An 18,790-nucleotide genomic window follows, 5' to 3' on the forward strand; every position below is an offset into this window, starting at 1 on the left:
TTGTTTTTATTACTTTTGCAAATGCTTTCTTTCTGCCACTATACACAGAAAAAGTATTTAAAATAAATATATATATATATATATATATATAGGTATATACACGTATAACAATGCAGTGCTAAATGAACTTTGCTAAGTACGCACTAAAATTTTACATCCCTGCCGAGAAGTGTATACATGTTTAGTTCTTTCTTTTCCACCCACCTCCCTCCCCAAACAATTATGCCTAACAACTTCCTCTCACATTTCCCAATTTTCCTCTCGCAATCATTCGCTCTCCCTCTCTCTCTCTCTCTCTGTCGCTCTCGTAAGACCATTCGCTTTTCTCTTGTCTCTAGTAATTCGGTTACAATGGTGACAATGCAAAAAACAACAATAATCAACCATATATAACAACTCTTCTTAAGAAAAATGCACAAAAAAAAAAAAAGAAAAAAAAAAAGAAAAGAAAAACGAAAAAAAAATCAAAATAAAACCAAAACATTGTAAATACTACTCACAGCCTACTTAAATGCACATGGCAGTGTGTGTGTGCGAATAACTGGCTGACTCTGTACGATTATTGCATATGCATAAGTGTGTGTGCGCTTGCATCGCTTCGATGTTCGTTTGCTTGATTGGCTGGCTGACATTGTGATATGATGGGATTGTTGTTGATTTTGCGACTGGCGGCGTAATTTGTTTTGTGCCTTAAAACTAAACGGACGCGTTCTTAATTTTTACCGCTGATCTAAGATTCTTACTTTTTCTTTTTTGTTGTTTTTTATCTGTTTTTTCTGGATACCAGAGAAACGTAATTTAGAACAGACACTAAAGTTGAATAATAATGGTTTTGTAATAAGAGAGAAAGTCCATTTCTTAAACAATTAATGAAAAAAGACTAAATAAAGCAAAAAATAATAGCATAAAAATGAGAATGTCTGGCGGGCATGAAGAAAACGTGTTTTTTTTTTTTTGTTCCAATAGATGGGAAAATCTATTTAACAAAAACAATAACAATAACAATAACGATAACAACAACAACAACAGCAGCAACAACCGAACGTAAGATAATTCGCCATATAATCCATAAACAAGTGTAATAAAAAAAATATAGTAAAGGGGAAGAACAAGAAAACTAAAAAGAAGAAGAAGAAAAAGAAAAATATCAAACAGCGAGAAAGAGGCTTAGCCACGGCATACTAAATTATCCGAAAAACCAATACAATCAACGGATGCGTCAAGGTATAATTGCGTTAATAAATTTACAACGCATTGCAAAAGTAAACTTGGAAAAAATTTTAATGTGAGTACATTAATAAATATGTGAAATTCTATTTATTATTACTAAATATTTTTTATTTTTACTAAATATTTTTTTTTTTTTTTTTGTAATACACACACGTACACACATGCACGTACATATGTTTCTAAGTTTGATTATTATTTTTATTTTTTTCTTCTTATTGTTTATGTGCGCTTGGATATAATTTCCCAGCATGTAATTAAATTTGAAGTGATTTAACGCAGTTTGCTTTGTTGGTTAAAAGGGTGGAAAATTATTAAGCGAAATTTACGAATAAAATGCAAACATCATCTCTGACGTCGGCACACACGGATGAAATCGTTTAATATGTGTTTCAAAGTCAATCAACACATTACGCGCGATGCTTGTGAAGGTTGCCACTGCAGCCTCAACACTGCAAAACAAACGTTCTACTAAGAACTGATCTCAAAGTCCACAACTTAGACTTGGCGTGAATGTGAAAGTGAAGTGAAAGACATTCATATAAAATTTCTAAGCAATGCTAAAGTCTTTGTTCAGATTCATTAGCGAATTTCTTCATTTTTTTTTTTTTTTTTTTTTTTTTTTTTTTTTTCAATTAAAATCAAACTTTGTTTTGAATCAATTCCGCAGTGTCCGTTTAAAGGTGATTTTTCGCTTAAATTGTAAAATTGTCAATAATAAATTAGTACGTTAAACGAAAGATTAGCTTCGATCGGATATTGAGGAAATATCCTTTAGATTTGATTCGTTTGCGAAGTGTTTTCATGAGGTGGGGGAACACAAAAGTTAAGGTATAAATTGAAAAAGCCAAAGTTAAACTTGAAAATAAATTGCAAGTCTCAACTTGTATTTAATTTAAAGTTAAATACTTAACTAAACACATTGGGAATATTGAACTGTTTAGATCCATTCGATGGTCAATGAGTTTGAAGTATTCAATACGTATTTTGGCCGTTAAGATGTCAATGGAAACCATTGCATTGCGGGTTACAAGATATGGTTTGAAAGGCGATACGATTTTGAATCTAAAGCATGGCTGATCATTAAATACCCTATACTAATTCGCCTAACACAATTATTCGTCCGTTGTGGTAATAATATAACAAAAAGTACACATTGTTTTCATGCATTTCAAAGGCCCACGTTTCATGAAGTCCCCATTGGAAAAGACCCAAAACAACACAAGTCGTGCTCTAAAGCTAACAAACTTAATTTACTCCCTAAATACTAAAAATTAGACTTTCTCTCCATACAAGGACTAGTTTTTCATGATAATCCTTTTAATATGGTAAACTCTAGAAAATAGATCTACGTGATCCAAATTCCCTATTGCTAATTTTTGCGCTAAATTGCCACTGTAAACCAATTTTCATCATAAAATATAAAAAAATTAAGCCTTTCTCTGAAGGGCTGGAGTAATATCCAAGAAATAGACTCCTTTAGTTCAATAAAAAAAATTTTCATTATACAGCATTCATAATTAGACCTTCTTGGCCTATATGGTTTACATTTGTTCAAAATCCTTTTATGCGCTTCCTATTATGAACCGATTTTCAACAAAGATTCAACTATGTGAGAGGGGTTCAAGAAATTACTTGCGGATCCAAACACCAATTCGCACCAATTTATGGTGTCGAAAAATTTGGAAAATTGTAATTTTTTTTCAAAATAAAGCGTTATATGTGGAGTAGGCGAAAAAGTGGACCGATGCAAACCATTTTCAGTAATCTTCGCTCTTAGGGTCAAAGCACCTCAGTGTAGTAAATTTGGTCCAGAAATTGCGACCTGTAGATTGAACATAAATATGCTTGGGCTGAACATTCGAAGTTTTTGCAAACAAGCTGGTATTGAAAATTTGTCAAATCAAAATTTTAAAGAGACGTCTACAGTTCTATGCCTGAGAATATTCTACGAGCGGTGTTACATTACCTATGCAAAAATGGAAAAAATTAGATACGCCTATCCAATATTATAGTGTATTAAATTTAAAAACAATTTTTTTTAGACCTTAGCCCAGAAGCAAGCATCAAAAATCTCATTCGGCTTGCACACCTAAGCAAGCGGTTACAGCTGAATGCAATTTTCTTACTTGTTTCGTCTATGTCTTTCTTTATGCTTAACGTGAATTCTTACACTTCCATTTTTAATTTTCCTTCAATTGCAATAACATGTGCGGCACGTGAAATCTTTCAAAATTTGTTCGAGTTGAACTAATGGGATGGTGCGATTTCTTCTTCTTATACCCTGCAGCACTTTTGATACAAGGGTTTATTAAGTTTGTGCAGATGTACGCAACGCTCAAAAGGAACTGCAACCTTTCATTATATTGATCGATTTAGAATCAAATCAAATTTGGTTAATCGGATAGTTTACAGCTCCGATTCCCGTAACGCGGTGACGGACTAATGCAGAAAGAGAAAGAAATATAGAGTGTATGCTTAATCGATTAGTATTATGCCTTTACGGGCTGAGTACTCACCTACAGCTACGGCCGAGGTAGACTCTACCGCACTGAGATTAGAACCCGCGAACACGCAACCCGGTAGTCGCGATTCTTACCTACTCGGCTACTTATGCGGACTCATGTTTTCGCCCAAAGGCGAACACTATTGAAAATGGTTTAGATCGTACCCTCTTTTAGACCACTCTCTATATAACGCCTTATTTTGAAAAATCGTTATATAAATAATTTTATGATGGTACACATAGTATTTAATGGCAGACCGTGACCCACTAAAGTGTGTTTACTTGCTGTAATAACACTTTGTTACTCCACGTGCTTGCTATTCGATATTCATGCGACGTGAGACATGCCCAAAAACTAATCGATTTTTGGTACTTTTATAGGGCCTTTTAAGCATATAATTAATATTGCTTATCCTTATCTCCGTTAACCTTTTTTCGATTTCTGGCAATTAAGGGAAGTAATTTTGATGTGTTCTTAAGGAAGAACGATTTCAAGCTGATAAAAGTTTTCATGACCAATGCACATGACAGTTAATTATGTATCTATAATTAGAGGGCGTGGACTTTTGAAAGTGATCTAGGATATTTCATTTCAATATAGTTCGAGGCGAATTGCATCTAATCTTCGCATTCTTTAGTTAACATTTTTTTGCACGAGATGTTTGAATCTAACGCGTAGAAAATGCAATTAGATAATAAGAAGATCTAGATAAAGTTTAGAATCTAACTTTAGTAATATAGAACGATTTTCCTTTAAAGACTTGTTTAACATATTACTCAGGTGACTTATGATTATCAAGAAAAATTCTATGAATTTTTCTTATCTTATTCTATTATATTTTTGACAGCAAACAATATGTTTAGCATATTGTATGCATTTAGTTAAAAAAAAAAAATCTTATCGTTGGGAAGAAATTTTTGAAAAAAAAAAAAAATAAATAATAAAAAATAAATAAATAAATATTATAGTACACTACTGTCGCCTCATATGTATATAATCTCGATGAGATGAGGGAGGCTATTGCAGAAAGGAATTGAAATAGTTTCGCATTTTTTTAAAATGCAATTAGCAACAATACTGACAGCAAACATTTACCTTAATGCTAAAAACAAAATAACAGAGCATCACAGAAATGCGTTATCTTTCGACAACGACAATGACGACGACGACGACGACGTCGACGACATACGGCATACGTGTGCTCATTATGTTAGACATTCATTCATTTTAAGCGAAAGCAAAAAAACCGAAAAAAAAGTAGGAAACTATGTGATGAAAGTGATTTTCGTGATATATATTCAAGCCAAAGCAAACCACTAATATGGATGGCAATCGCTCGACTGATGGGTTGGTTGGCTTGTCTCTACACAGCATATAAAAGTCTAATAATAAATATAGATGTATTTCGATTTTATTTTAAACAAATTTTTTGGCATTTTATGCTACTACTCCGCTTATTTGTTTCTCATCAGCAGTATATAGGACACATACTACTACGTTACAAACATAGATATAAGATAATTTTAAATTGTTGTACAATTTCGCACAATACAATTTTATTCTGTTTTTCATTTATTTTTATTTATTTATTTATTTATTTATTTTTTCTATTGCAAGTCTCGTGGTTTAATGATAATGATATTTATTTTATGGCTCACATGCATTATTGTACTGACCATGTTGCCAATTTTGCACTTTGTTACTGCATGTAATGCGTGATTATTGTCTGTTTTTCTTCTTTGTTTTTTTTTTTTTTTTTTTTATTTTCTTTTGTTTTTTGCAATCAACGAGTATACGTAATCAATTTCTGTGTGATGAGAAAAGCTTTACGAATTCAAAATGGTCTCTCTTCTCTTATACTCAATTTCTTGTACTCTCTCAGGATTGCTTTTTTTTTTTTTTTTGTTTATTTACAACATATTAAATGTTGCCAGCGTACAGTATTCTATTTAATAATGCAGCAGATTTGAAATGTTGTTGATTTTATTAAAAACAAGTGAAAACCCTATAGTGGGCCTTGGCTCACAATTAAATGGCCGAAAAAGTGGTTGGAACTGAAACATTTTCAATAGCGTTCGTCGTTGGGCCAAAATATGTTACTGAAAATTACGACCTATAGGTTAGACACAAGACAACAACACGGAGAGACAGACAGAATAGTTTCAATTCAATCAGAAAATGATTCGGAATCGGTCAATATAATAAAAATTGCGTCCTTCACGAGCCTTCCGGAGTATTGCATACATCCATAAACCTAATGCATGGTTATACCACCAAATTATGTATTAAAAATTCAAAATGTTTATCTCAGCGAAAGTATAAATTTAATTTTTACCGCAAATTTTCATCATAAAGCATTAACAATTAGCCCTTTGGCATATAACGGTTTAGATCCCATGAAAATCCTTAATAGACCTGTCTACTCCAAATTCGCTAATGTTGAATTCCCTGTCAACTCAACTTGTTACAAGCCAACTTTCACCATAAAATATTGAAAAATACACCCTTTCACCATTTAAAAATTTAGCGTTCGTAGGAACGATTGTATGAAAGGGAGTTCTAAAAACTGCTCCAGCTGTTCCAACTTGGAATGCCAAAGTACTACTGCTCAGCGACTTTTGTCGAGGAATTTTGATAATTGAAATCTTTTTTTCTGTCTACCGACTTCTTAAAATAGAGTGTTATGTGGGGAGCGGTCGAAAAAGTGAACCGATCCAAGCCATTTTCAATAGTGTCCAACCGTGAAAAAGAAAGAAAGCAACTAAATGGATGCGGACCCAATCAATCAGTAAATGTTATGCCTTCATCGATTCAGCGCACTTACCATAGCCATATATCATGGCCATGAAGATTTGAGTCCCCGAACATTGACTTGTCGGTCGAAATTCCTAATGGCTCGGCTATTGTTGCCGGAAACGCAAGTAGTTGATGCTAAAAAGGATCTAATAAATTCATTTTGTATATTTGATCAATTTTTTCTAGAAACATTAAGAATGTGCAAAAATTTCCTCGGAAATAAAAGATCCACTAATCAGTTACGACTTTAGAAAATTCGTAACAACGAGTGTCGCACATTCTTAAATGAACTGAAGAAACGAGTGTTTCCGTGTTCAATTTGTAGCCCATATTATACCATGCACCATTTATGGTACAGGGTGTATTAAGTTTGTGAGGACGGTTATAATTCACGGAACGGCTTGACATGGAGCCGCCTTTCATTATACCAATTCATTCAGAATCATTTTCTGAATTAATCTAAGCCTGCCTGTCCGCCTGACATCTGTCCGTGTACTCTTCCGTTCAACTTAGAGATCACACTCTTTGATTTTGATACACTGACGTGTTTCGGTCCAAAGGCAAACGAATGGAGCTACTTTTTTGATCACTTCCCATGTAACGCCTTACTTTAAAAAGCTATTATATAGAAAAATTGCAAATTTCCTAAATTTAAAAAAAAAAAGAAATCCCTGAATAATAGTATTTCGATATTCTAAATTTATATGAATACTTTGGATGGGATGGGCCAATTTTTCATACCATTCTTATGTAGTAAAAAGCCAAAGCCTTCAATACTTCTTCATGATAATTGGATTCGCAATAATAAATTGACAAAAGAGTCAATCTTACCGAATTTGGACCGCGTGGGTCTTTTTTTTGGATCCATATAATGGTCCTAATGAAAAAACAAGGCTTTGTAAGCTAAAAAGGTCTAATATTTAATGTTTTATGATGAAAATTTTTCCTTAATAAATCAACCTTTGGATCAAACAGATCTATTTTTTTTTTTGAAAGACCGCACAGTATATAGGACCAATCATGTCAACAATGGTTAAATTGTGTTTTATTAAGACAAGTAAACTAAATTTGCTAAATTTAGACTACGTTGACGTTTGAGTATTCTCCGAAATGAGAACCTTCCTGAAAAATAAGTATTTACATAAAAATAATGCATAAGTATTGGTGTACTATTAATTAAGTGAAACAAAGTGGTGTAGGGTGTCTTAAGGTCCACTTCGCCCAGCTATTGCGTTCTTTCTTATAAGTAGAAAGATTGTGTCCTACGATCAAATTAGCAAAGAACTAAACTCACTCGTGACCATCATGAGTAATGCTAGTTAAATAGTGTGAACCGTGACCGTGAACCAGGAAAACGGAAATATCGGAGCTTAGAAATCTTTCTCGGTAACGACATTCACTCTTGGCTTAATGACTATTCGTTTGATCAAACCGCTCAGATAATATGCAACTTGACTATAACTAGAAACTAATTGAAGAGGATGGCGGTGGCGGCGGCGGCGGTTTCATTAGGATTTCTGTTATCTTTCCAGGCCGGCCCGTAACAGTCAATGGCTACAAGTTTATGACTGACAAGCTGATTATATTTTAAGGATGCCTCCGCCTCGGTCATGGAATTTCAATATGATAAGCCGGTAGAATAATTGCGGAAAGCAATTTTATAAAAAGGAACGCATGGTATAGAAAGTCAAACTACCAAGAGATATCACTCTGGCATGACTTCTCTCTTCTTAAATAAACACTATTTTTGTTGTTTTTTGGTTTTTTTTTTTCTTTGCAAATTTATGCTCGCAGCGTTTACCAAAGATTACCGACATGGAGAAAGAAAGGAAATCTAGTTAGATTCACTATAAAAAAAGATATTTTATTCTCTCAAACGATTTGTTTTTTATTATTATTTTCAGAAATAAAATTTATACAAATTTATATAAATTTTTTTCTTTGTTTTTGTTAATACGTTACGCTATCATCATAATCGAATTAAACAGCAGTGTGTGTGATTAGCGTTTATGTATCTATCGGTGAAGAAAGCTGTTGATACATGTTTTCTGTCTGTTTTTTTATTTTTATTTTTATTTTTTTTTTTGGGCGGCGAGTCGTATACGTACATGTGTAAATGTATATGTTTATAAATATTTATAGTTTTAAGTGTTTTTTCATTTTAGTTTGTTTTACTTTTTTATTTATATATATATATATATATATATATATACTTTGCGTGGATATTTTTGGCTTGAATCCCACAATATGCGAATTCAGAGCGTTCAGAAAAATTTCTTCAGAATTTTCTATGCTTTTGGCGTCGTTTTGTTGTGTAACTTTAAAAGTTTTTTATTATTATTCTTTTTTTCTTATTATTTTATTCCTTCTCGTTCGCGCTTTTATCTTATCTTAACAAATATAAATAAATAGTGAATCTTCTTAATAATAAGAACATTGCATAGTTATTTAACACACGCACACACGCAAGAGTAACCCATTCAGGGCAGAGCAGTGTTTATTTTCGGTTTGGTATGAATCTCTTGAATCGTTGCCTCTATTCTCTCAATAACAAGATCTCTTCTAAAAATGACAAATATAATATTAAGCCACTTTCTTGCTTACTCTAATTAAAATCATGGAATCGATGCAACGTTTAAAGTCTCGTGAATATTTTCCATACTAAACGACAAAGTTAGATATAATTTACATTTGACAGGCGTAACGTATTGTATTTACCCGTGACTGATTCTTCTATACCCAACAAAGTAAATCGTTTAGCGTGGCTCTGATTTATTCCGTTTCTGTGCACGTTTTCCATATAAGTACTCAGCATTTTTGCATTTACAAAACAGTGAGATTCCTATTTTACGTCCTTTGACTGACTTGGCCCATTTTCAGTGCTAATTCGCGTACAAGGAGTACTTATTTTTCCCCTGCAATTTTGGAATCTGATATCTTCAGATTTGCTATATCAGATGTCATGACAGACGGACATGCCCAACACTAGATTAACGCCACCCGCCTAATTGACGGGTTTGTGTTTTCAAGCTCAAAAATTCGGCATCAGGAAGGACATATCTTCAGGTATTAGTTACATATCGGTTTTTAATAATTGAATGCAGAAAATATATACGTCTAGTCTTTTTTTCCTGGGACACGTCAAATTTGCTATTTCTCGATTTGATATACCTTTTTTACTGAATCCTGTCAATTGGATGGGTGCATTTTCCGAATTGCCATGGTCGCAAAAATAAATATTGGAAACTGATATTCGGCACAAACGTTTCCTGATCGATTAGGCGCTTGCGTATGTAAGAGACACGCGATCTGTTCACATACACGCCCATTATGTAGAAGAAAGTAACACATTTTCGAAAAACATCAATAATTATTTTAATTTATTATCTATAATATTCGAACCCGCGATCGTCGGAACCACCTGCATGTTCGGTGCATAAATAATCGTAATCGCAATTTTAATTCCAACATATTTCCAATTTAATTCCCATTTATTCTGATGAACGATGGACTGGATTTTAGTTTATTATTAGCTGCGTATGTATTAGTAGGCCAGTCGAAACCATTTTTGAACTGAATGTGAAGCCGGACATAATAAACATCTAGGTGATGGCTTTTCGAAAATATCTTCATGGAATTTTAGTACCATATCTTTATGTTTCGGATTTGAACAATTCACAACACTTACCCGTCAAAGCGTCTCTAAAGCTTCCCCTTCTGAATATTGCAAATGTGTCGACAAAACGGTTGAATAAATATCATACCATGTCCTTCGGCGGTGCGTATAAAAATGCATTTATAAATTTAAAGCTTTGATCTGATGAGATTGTATTACAGATACACAGTGACGAGCAAAACTGGCTGCATAATATTAAAAAAATACACTAAATTCATACAATTCCCATCCATGCTTATCGTAGTAAACAAAGAAAATTGCACATAAAACATTAATCCTTACCGTATTCTAATGAAATATAAAAAATAAAAAAAATAAAAAAAAACACAATTCCTGTATTAGTAAATAAGAGCCAGCTAAGCAAATTTCTTCATTTATCTCGTTATCCACATTTCTTTTCCTTTCTGGTTCTCTACGTAAAAGTGTTGTCCGAACACCTTTATTTTACACGCTTTGGCATACTTTCTGCAAGTTTTTTTATTGTTTCGTTCGCTCTGTTTCAATTCGAATCCAAAGATGTGAAAGTTTATTAGGAGTATCTCTATATTGGGCCAGCTTTCTCTTCGCAATTGCCCACAAATTTTTAATTGGATTTAATTCTGGGTTTTGCGCTGGCCGTCAAGGCGTTCGGAAACTTGACTCCTCCGTTCAGTTTCTAAACATTTTTGTCGTCTGTTAAGATATTCTCTGAAAAGATGAGACAAATTTTGTTTGAAGTATAGTGGGATGAACTTTTTTCTTCATTATCCCAATGATTTTTACTAGCGTACCCATGTGCGGCTATGTGAAAGAACCTCATAGCATTACAGCATCGCCATCATAATTTATGATTTCCATCACTTGGTCCTTTTGAATGCGCTCATTCGGCCATCAGATTAGAATCTGTTAACTTTCGTTCCATCCAATCCTCTATAGACCAGTTTTTGTGTTGCTTACAAACTTCCAAGCGAGCAATAACATTGCTTTCAAATTATCTACTGAAGTAAGAATGATTTATTGTAGTGCTCGACGCGCAGTCCATTCGCTCACGATCGCGCCTATTTAATGCCATTGTTGCTGCTTTTGAAACCTTCACCTCATTTTCTCTTAACATACGCTCCATTAGCGAAGCGCCGCCATTATTTAAAGATCTATGACGACCGCCAGTCATTTCATCTTTCAGGTACTATTCGATGGCATACGTCAACTTTTGTAGTCATTTTTTTTTTGAAGAAGAAGAACTTCAATAAAGATTTTTTGCATTTTCTTTTTTTATATCAATATCATAAAACAGTTTTTCACTAATCTTTTGTCCGATCTTCACTTGATTCGCAACAAGCAGTCAAAGAACTTTGAAAAGAACGGTACTTTAAAGGCATACAAATAAACGGGCAAGAGTGGATAAATGAAGATGCTTAATTAGCTTACTCTTGTTCACTAATACATGAATTGTTCATTGTTGTATTTTTTTACAGTTAATTAGAGGATAATAAGTATTAAAAAAAAAAAAAAAAAAACCCTTGAACACTCTTCGCTACTACGATACGTGAAGGAATTGTATGAATTTAACATATTTTTGAATATTTTATATTCAGTTTTGCCCGCCACTGCATTATGTATACATATACTTAACAATCGAAAGTTAGTAAAAGTATTAAAAAGGCTTTTATTACATATTATGAAATAATTTCGAATGTCCTGAACGAAACTCTTACTTACTTATTACCTTTTGAAAGGTAAATACTACATTTTTGTACACTTCTCTTAGGCAACGAACGACCGGCGTAATTCATTCCTTTCCTTCATCGTCGGCCAACAAGTAACAAAAATAGGTATTGGAAATCATTTATTTAATTATAACAAATAGAAGTTTTTTTTTTTTTTTTTGTTTCATTTTTTACTGACTAACATTACCTATCGGCCTGACCTGACTAACTAGTGCCGTGTAAAAAATTATGCAAATTTTCTGGGTGAATTAATCCTGATTCCCTTTGACTTCTATTTTGCAAGTAAAGATTATTTGAACGATAAGTTAACTTGCCGCATTGTTTCCATCATACGGATCATAACTGTTTGCGAATTTGAGATCGTTTCTCCTATGTGTTGCAAATCAAAAATCGTATATCCCTTCCAATATCTTCACAACATAACAAAATTCTGACTTGCACCTGACAATTCATTCTCTCAAATTAATACACAAAGTCCTACAAAGGACCAGTTTGAGGTTTATAGCTCTCGACAAAATATGCATTTTCCTTATTATCACATAAAAAATCTTTTGATCTTAAATTTTTTGCCGAAAAACATGTTCACATTATACTCGAGTTTGCTCGATATTCTTCGACAGTTGTAAACCGACCCAAGATTCTTTTGCCTACATATTAAAAGCGTTACAATGTATGTTCTTTTTAACCAGTTCCGACCTTTACACCACTTTGCTTGAAACACCACACACTACGCATTGTTCTCATGAAAGTCCGCGTATTAGAGGATGCCCAAAATATCAGATAGCTAGATCTCAATTTACCAAGCCTACCTTATTTCCTAAAAATTTTATTATTTTTCTAGCTAGAAATTAGACTTCCTCTCCATAGGAGCGCTTGCTTTTCAAGGTCGACGCCTAAAAATTGACATATCTGATCCTACCGTTAATTATTTACTAAATTGTCACTGTGAAACACTTTTCATCATAAAATGTTAAAAGCGCCTTTTTCTGAAGGGCGCTCATTATTCATGAGAAATCCACTATGAAGTTGGATCCAAGAAATGTGGTTCATATTTGGTCCACTTAATTTGCATGTCAAATTACCATCGTAAACAAATTTTTACTGTAAAATATCAACAATTAAGACTTTTTGGCATCGAAGAGTTTAGATTTCCTGAGAATTCCTTATATGTGGTTGTCGATTCTTTGTCAGATTCAGTTTTCATAGGAACGGACTTTCTGAGAAGTGGTTCTCATACTCATTTTTCATACTAATTTAAAATGACAAACTGCTATTACTCAGCAAATTTTATCGAAATCTATTGAAAATAGCAATAAGGCGTTATTTGGTGAGTGGTTGAAAGAGTTGAGCCATTCGAACCACTTTCAATAGCGTTTTTCCTTGTGCCAAATTGTAGCAGAATCTCAAAAATTGTCAACTGCATGATTCTGAATCGATCAACATAATATTGTCGATAAGCGAATTTTCCATTCTTTCTATACCATACGTTAATTACGTTCTAACAACGAAACCAACGATAGTATTTAACTACATCCGATCGGCGAAGAATCTTTACAAATTTTCATGCATATTTCATGTATGCACGCTACTCACATCTAGCATACTTTCATAGTTTATCGATGCATGTTGAGACTGCAAGGCAATAAATTTCATATAACTGCGTGAGCAGCAAAGAATTTGTATTTGTATCTGCGACAATTTTTTAATCCTTTCGGTAAAAATCAATAAAAATAAAAACAAGTAAGAACGAGTTATATTCGGCGGAGACCATATCTCGCATACCCAGCACGTTTGGCTTTTCGCATTCTACTCTCCAGGTTCTTTTTTTTTGACACCCATTTATGGTATTATTAAGAAAAAATGAATCACGATGCCCTCCATATTCATCTTCGAGTTAACCCATTTTTAGGCGGATAATATATATTCATTTGAAGAATATATAAAACTGTGTTAAATCACTTCTAACTTTGTGTGGGTAAAGAGTAGAGTGTTTTGTAAAGTAAATGTGGAAAATTTCAGTCTTCTGATTTTTATAATTGCTGAGTAACGAGTAAAAATCCAAAAAAAACGGAATGGCGTTCAATTTACGCTCTACTACGGACATCTGCTCTGACGAATTTGACTCATTTTCAGTGTCAAGCTGCGTGCCAAATTTTAAGTCGATATATTCATTTTTGCGAACCAGACAGTGCTAAGAACAAACACCGCACAGACGGACAGACATGACTTAATCAATTCAGGGTCACTGATGCTTCCTTTAAGCTGTTATGGAAAAAAAAGCAAAATGAGTATGTGAGCCCATCCTATAATGGTGCGCATAAAAATTCAGAAGTCAAAAATCTCTTAAACTTGTTGTTGTTGTTGTTGTTATCTTTCAATACAGTTTAACGTGGAGTTTTTTGCAAACGCTGCTGCAGTATCGCCTGGCCAGATTAACTTCATATATTCGATTCACATGATTCGTATTGTCTATCAATATTTCTACACAAACATTATTATCTCATAAATGCTTTGCATTGTTTCAAATTGTTTCTCAAGTAATAATAAGATAAAAGCATTTTTTCATTGTTGCTACTGAAACGATATTAAATAAAATGTAAGTTACATCAGTTTGCTTGCATCTTGTATAAGGGCTGTGACCTTCATACAAACTCATATATTTCAACTTTTTTTTTTCTTTTTCTTTTTCTTTTTTTTCCTTTCGACAGTTGAAACAGCGAACGCATCAATACTTTGATGTTAAATATGCTTTAACATTTTACAATAACAGCTGATATTATTGACGAATCAAGCGTGAACATGTTACATTACATTACATGTATGTTAGCGTTGAGCACATTTTTGAAATGTGAAGCGAACTTTAAAAACATTATTTCAATATTAAAAGAATTCAATGCGGGCCACTCTCTGATATATGCACACACACACATATATATATATATATGCAACATATATGTAGGATTTATAGATTTGAGAGTATGTATGCTTAGGTATATACAGGAATGCATGCGTCTGGAAATAAATAAATAAATAAATAAACAAACAAACAAACAAACAAAAATTGTGATAAACACACTTATGACTGACTACATTTGCTTACCGGCTAACTAGCCTGACACAGTAGGTGGGTGAGCGTAGTGTGTAGCCAGCCAAATAAATATCTAAATGAGTAAATATATAATGCACATGTTCCCAAGCCAAAAGCAGACAACAATCACAGACACATTTAGAGGCAATTAAGTTGAATAATATGAAAAAAAAAAATAAATAAATAAATAAATAACAATAAAAAATAAATAAATTTCTTAAATAATAAGAACAAGTTAAACAACTATTATCGCCTTATAGCGAACCTTGGCCGTACTCTGCTCGCTCGTACTAGCTTAAACAAGGGAAGCTTTCGATAGCCTTCAGGTGAGAAAATTTAATTTCATTCATTTATCCGCTCATTTTTAAAGACTAATTCATCTAATGTATCTCTTACTTTCTCAATCGGGCTCATTATATATTCGACTAGGAATAAAAGTCTCATCTTTCTACCAAGTTAATGTTTTGCAAACTATTCGACGTGTGATTATGATTTCATTAATTTGTTATTAAACTTAAAGAATTGAAGGCAATTATATAATATTATCCAATAATAGCTGTTTGGTTACTTCTCTCATTTCCAATGCTAAATTACAGAATTAGTTGCGAGAAAGACAGCGAACGTTTTGAGATTATCCTCAAAAGAATTTATATTCTACTGATAACTGCGATGAGGGTGGGGCCTTTCAGATTAGAATTATAAACATTTCCTGAGCAACTTTTTTCATTTCATCACTTTTGGCTTATCACTACTACTACTACTACTACTACTACTACTACTACTACTACTACTACAGTAATACATTATGCCCAGTTGTTGTTAATGATTTACCTAGCCCGCGTCATGATTACGTGGCCTTTGATTATTCATTTTACAATCCACTGTTCATCACTCGTAAAGATTTGGCAGCAGATATCGCACGAAACTAACTCCTACTCATAATTTGGAGAAACTATGCTGTATACGCTTCGTATAATAACTTATAAACTTACGCACGCATTTAAGGATAGTTTTTTCAAGTAAAGAAGTCATGGTCAAGTCATTCAATACCTTGCAATAGTACTTGAATTCTTTGTAAGAGAAAGGGGACTATATTCACATAGGCAATATATTCTTAATGCAATCAACAAAAAGTGTAAAGCCTTCCGTTTGACATTTTTGACTCCGACAAGTATTAGATCAACATTTGCTATTTATCGCAGAATATGGGCATATGCCCATTAGCTAAGCGTGTATAGGTCAGCTGCCAGCATTCCAAACCCCGGAAGGTAATGTTTTCATTATTATTATTATTATTATTTGTTTTTTTAATGGCTAATCACTAAGGGAATGTCCTCTATTCGGCCGATAGTCGGAAAGAAGAGAGAAAATCGAAAGAGAAGCGCATCCAGCATAGAGGGTGTGTACTCAGTCGATAATTGTGCCGACTAAGCACCCACTGTAACTAGGACTAACTTGCTAGTCGTGATTCATTCGAGCTAACTACTTGCTTACTTACTTACGGATGGTAATAAATTTTGAAAAACGTTCAAGGAAATATGAAAAAATCAAATGTTTTCTCTAACATCTTTCAGGCTTTATTTCGTCCTGTTCTAATTCCTTCCCTTGGCTCATACAATTTCCATTTTGTCTGCCTTCCTTTTATATCGAATAATTTCACAATTTTTGTTAATACGATTGAAAAAATTGAATCAACAAGAATTGAAATGTCCAGCTGATGTAATCCTTTTTTTTTTTTTTCTTTATACCATCTAAACGTTTCATACATAATAAGAACAAACCAAATTTAATTTACCTAAAGTGAACTTTTATTACATAAGACAGTCCGTCTCTAGCGTATCGTCGCGTACTTACAGATGCACATATCTATATAAGCACAAAATGCCAACTCAGTGATGTATGATGAAAGAAAAGAATAAAAAAAGAAAAAAAAAATTAAAAAAAATAAAAGGAAAGGAAAAGGAAAACTAAACACATGCGCATTTCCCCTTTCAAATATTTATTTATTGTTTGTATGAATTTCACCGCATTCGTCTCAATTATTATGTTTATTCGAAAGCAATACACTTCTTCTTCACATGTTAAAACATCTAAAGAGAGTGCCGGAAAGAGTAAGAGAAACATATGGTAAATTAGTGAGAGATTAGTAGTCTTGCGAATGAGAGCCAACGGATACACAACACTTGTTATTTTGTGTTGACAAAACTTTAACAGATTTTATAAATGAAAAGGAAGAAAAAGAACAGTTTAATAATAACAACAAAATACCGATACTTATTTCATACTCTCAAAAAAGAGAATTCGAATTTGCATAAAAGGAATGCGATTACAATATTATAAAAAAGAGGAAAAGACGGTAAAATGAAATGGCAGTGATGTCAACTCCGAGCAACTAAAGTAAACGTAAAAGTAATAGAATGGATTTTTAAAAAAAAAAATCTATTTTTTTTTTCCATCAAACAATGATGAAATCAATATATAAAGAAAACGTCTATCGATTCAGCAAAGTATTCAAACGAGGCCTCTTTCTATACAGCTGGCAGCTAATTTCATTATCGAAAATTTAACGGGCCGAACGGATTGATAAAACAATTTCAAGTTTCTTAATGTAAAAAAAAAAATTGTTGTTATGTTGGCTAAGGCTTATTTATAATAAATGCCTGAATAAGATGAAACAAGATGAGTAATATTTGTTGTCGATAATATCGAACTTCATTTTCATAATCACAGTTCTAATTGTATGTTTTTTTTTTTATATGTATTGGCTCAAACTGATGTATGTGCTGTGGGAAGCCCAAAAAATACTTTCAGAGTTTCATCGAAAGAAAAATCAGTAAGAATGATGCGCATTATGTGCGTAGATGTAACGTGCATACTCCGCGTACACTTATTATGTTTACGTATAATTGAACATATAGCTTGTATGAAAAAATGGCATAGCTATACACATAGATGGCCAATTTTAATATTTGCTGCTGGCATTTGCATTGACAAACACAGCAATGATGTGTACCTTTAATATGAATATGTTCAGTTCCTAAGAATTTCTCTTGCATTCGTCCAACTTTTATACCTATGCCCATTCTTTTCTGTGAATGCCACTAACGATTATAAGGTTCTAATGATGTACAACGAGAGCTGAATATAGCTCACGGTAATAGGATATTGTCTTAGGAAATAATCACGTACATGCCTAAATAACCTAAGGGAAACCGCTGATAGGGAAGGTAGTGCTTGGATGGTTTGCAAATTAATGGCCGCCAATCGCAATGTACGCCTTTCGACTAGGGAGAAACATTCTTTAAAAGGATCGCACATTTTAGCAAAAAAATAAAACAATTTTGTGTGAAAATTAAAAGATAATATACGATAATCTTCCTTCCGTTCATCACATCGGTAATTCATAAAAAATAAAGCTTTTGATAGGGTCAGACGATTTGTCTCACCTACTTTTCCGATTAGCAAAGTATCACATATAATTCTCCCTACTACATAACTACATATAATTCAAAAGAAAATTATAAAAGCGTTCCTTTACCTTTCCATGCACTCGTAAGCGTAAGAAAAAAAAAACGCTAAATTAGCATAAACGATTTGATGGTGAGAGATTTGTACTACTACTACTACTACTACTACTACTAGTACTACTGCTACTGCTAACAATTGTGTCTGCCGGCAATTGTTGCGAAAATACGAAAATTACTGGAGAAGTGGAAAAAATAAGAAACGAAAATATGAGAGCAAAAGAAGATATAGAAAAGCAAAACAAAAAATAAAAACATTTTTTATT

At 33.0% G+C, this 18,790-nt stretch overlaps 1 protein-coding gene across 3 annotated transcripts in view; it reads left to right on the forward strand.

The window, feature by feature from the left end:
• The first annotated feature begins 1,028 nt into the window (after positions 1 to 1,028).
• LOC119639621 (uncharacterized protein DDB_G0283357) overlaps positions 1,029 to 18,790 on the forward strand; it is a 60,075-nt gene continuing 42,313 nt past the window's right edge. For 2 of the 3 annotated variants that reach the window (XM_038037158.1, XM_038037130.1), the window contains exon 1: positions 1,218 to 1,285. Coding sequence is in view for 1 of the 3 variants with exons in the window: in XM_038037112.1 (XP_037893040.1) it covers positions 1,215 to 1,285 (71 nt within the window). In the remaining 2 variants the exon portion in view is untranslated. Of the gene's footprint in view, positions 1,286 to 18,790 lie in introns of all 3 variants that reach the window. The other variant, XM_038037112.1, reaches the window with a different exon arrangement.

The sequence above is a fragment of the Glossina fuscipes genome, unplaced genomic scaffold (genome assembly GCF_014805625.2).
Source record: "Glossina fuscipes isolate IAEA_lab_2018 unplaced genomic scaffold, Yale_Gfus_2 0, whole genome shotgun sequence".
Lineage (NCBI taxonomy): Eukaryota > Metazoa > Arthropoda > Insecta > Diptera > Glossinidae > Glossina > Glossina fuscipes.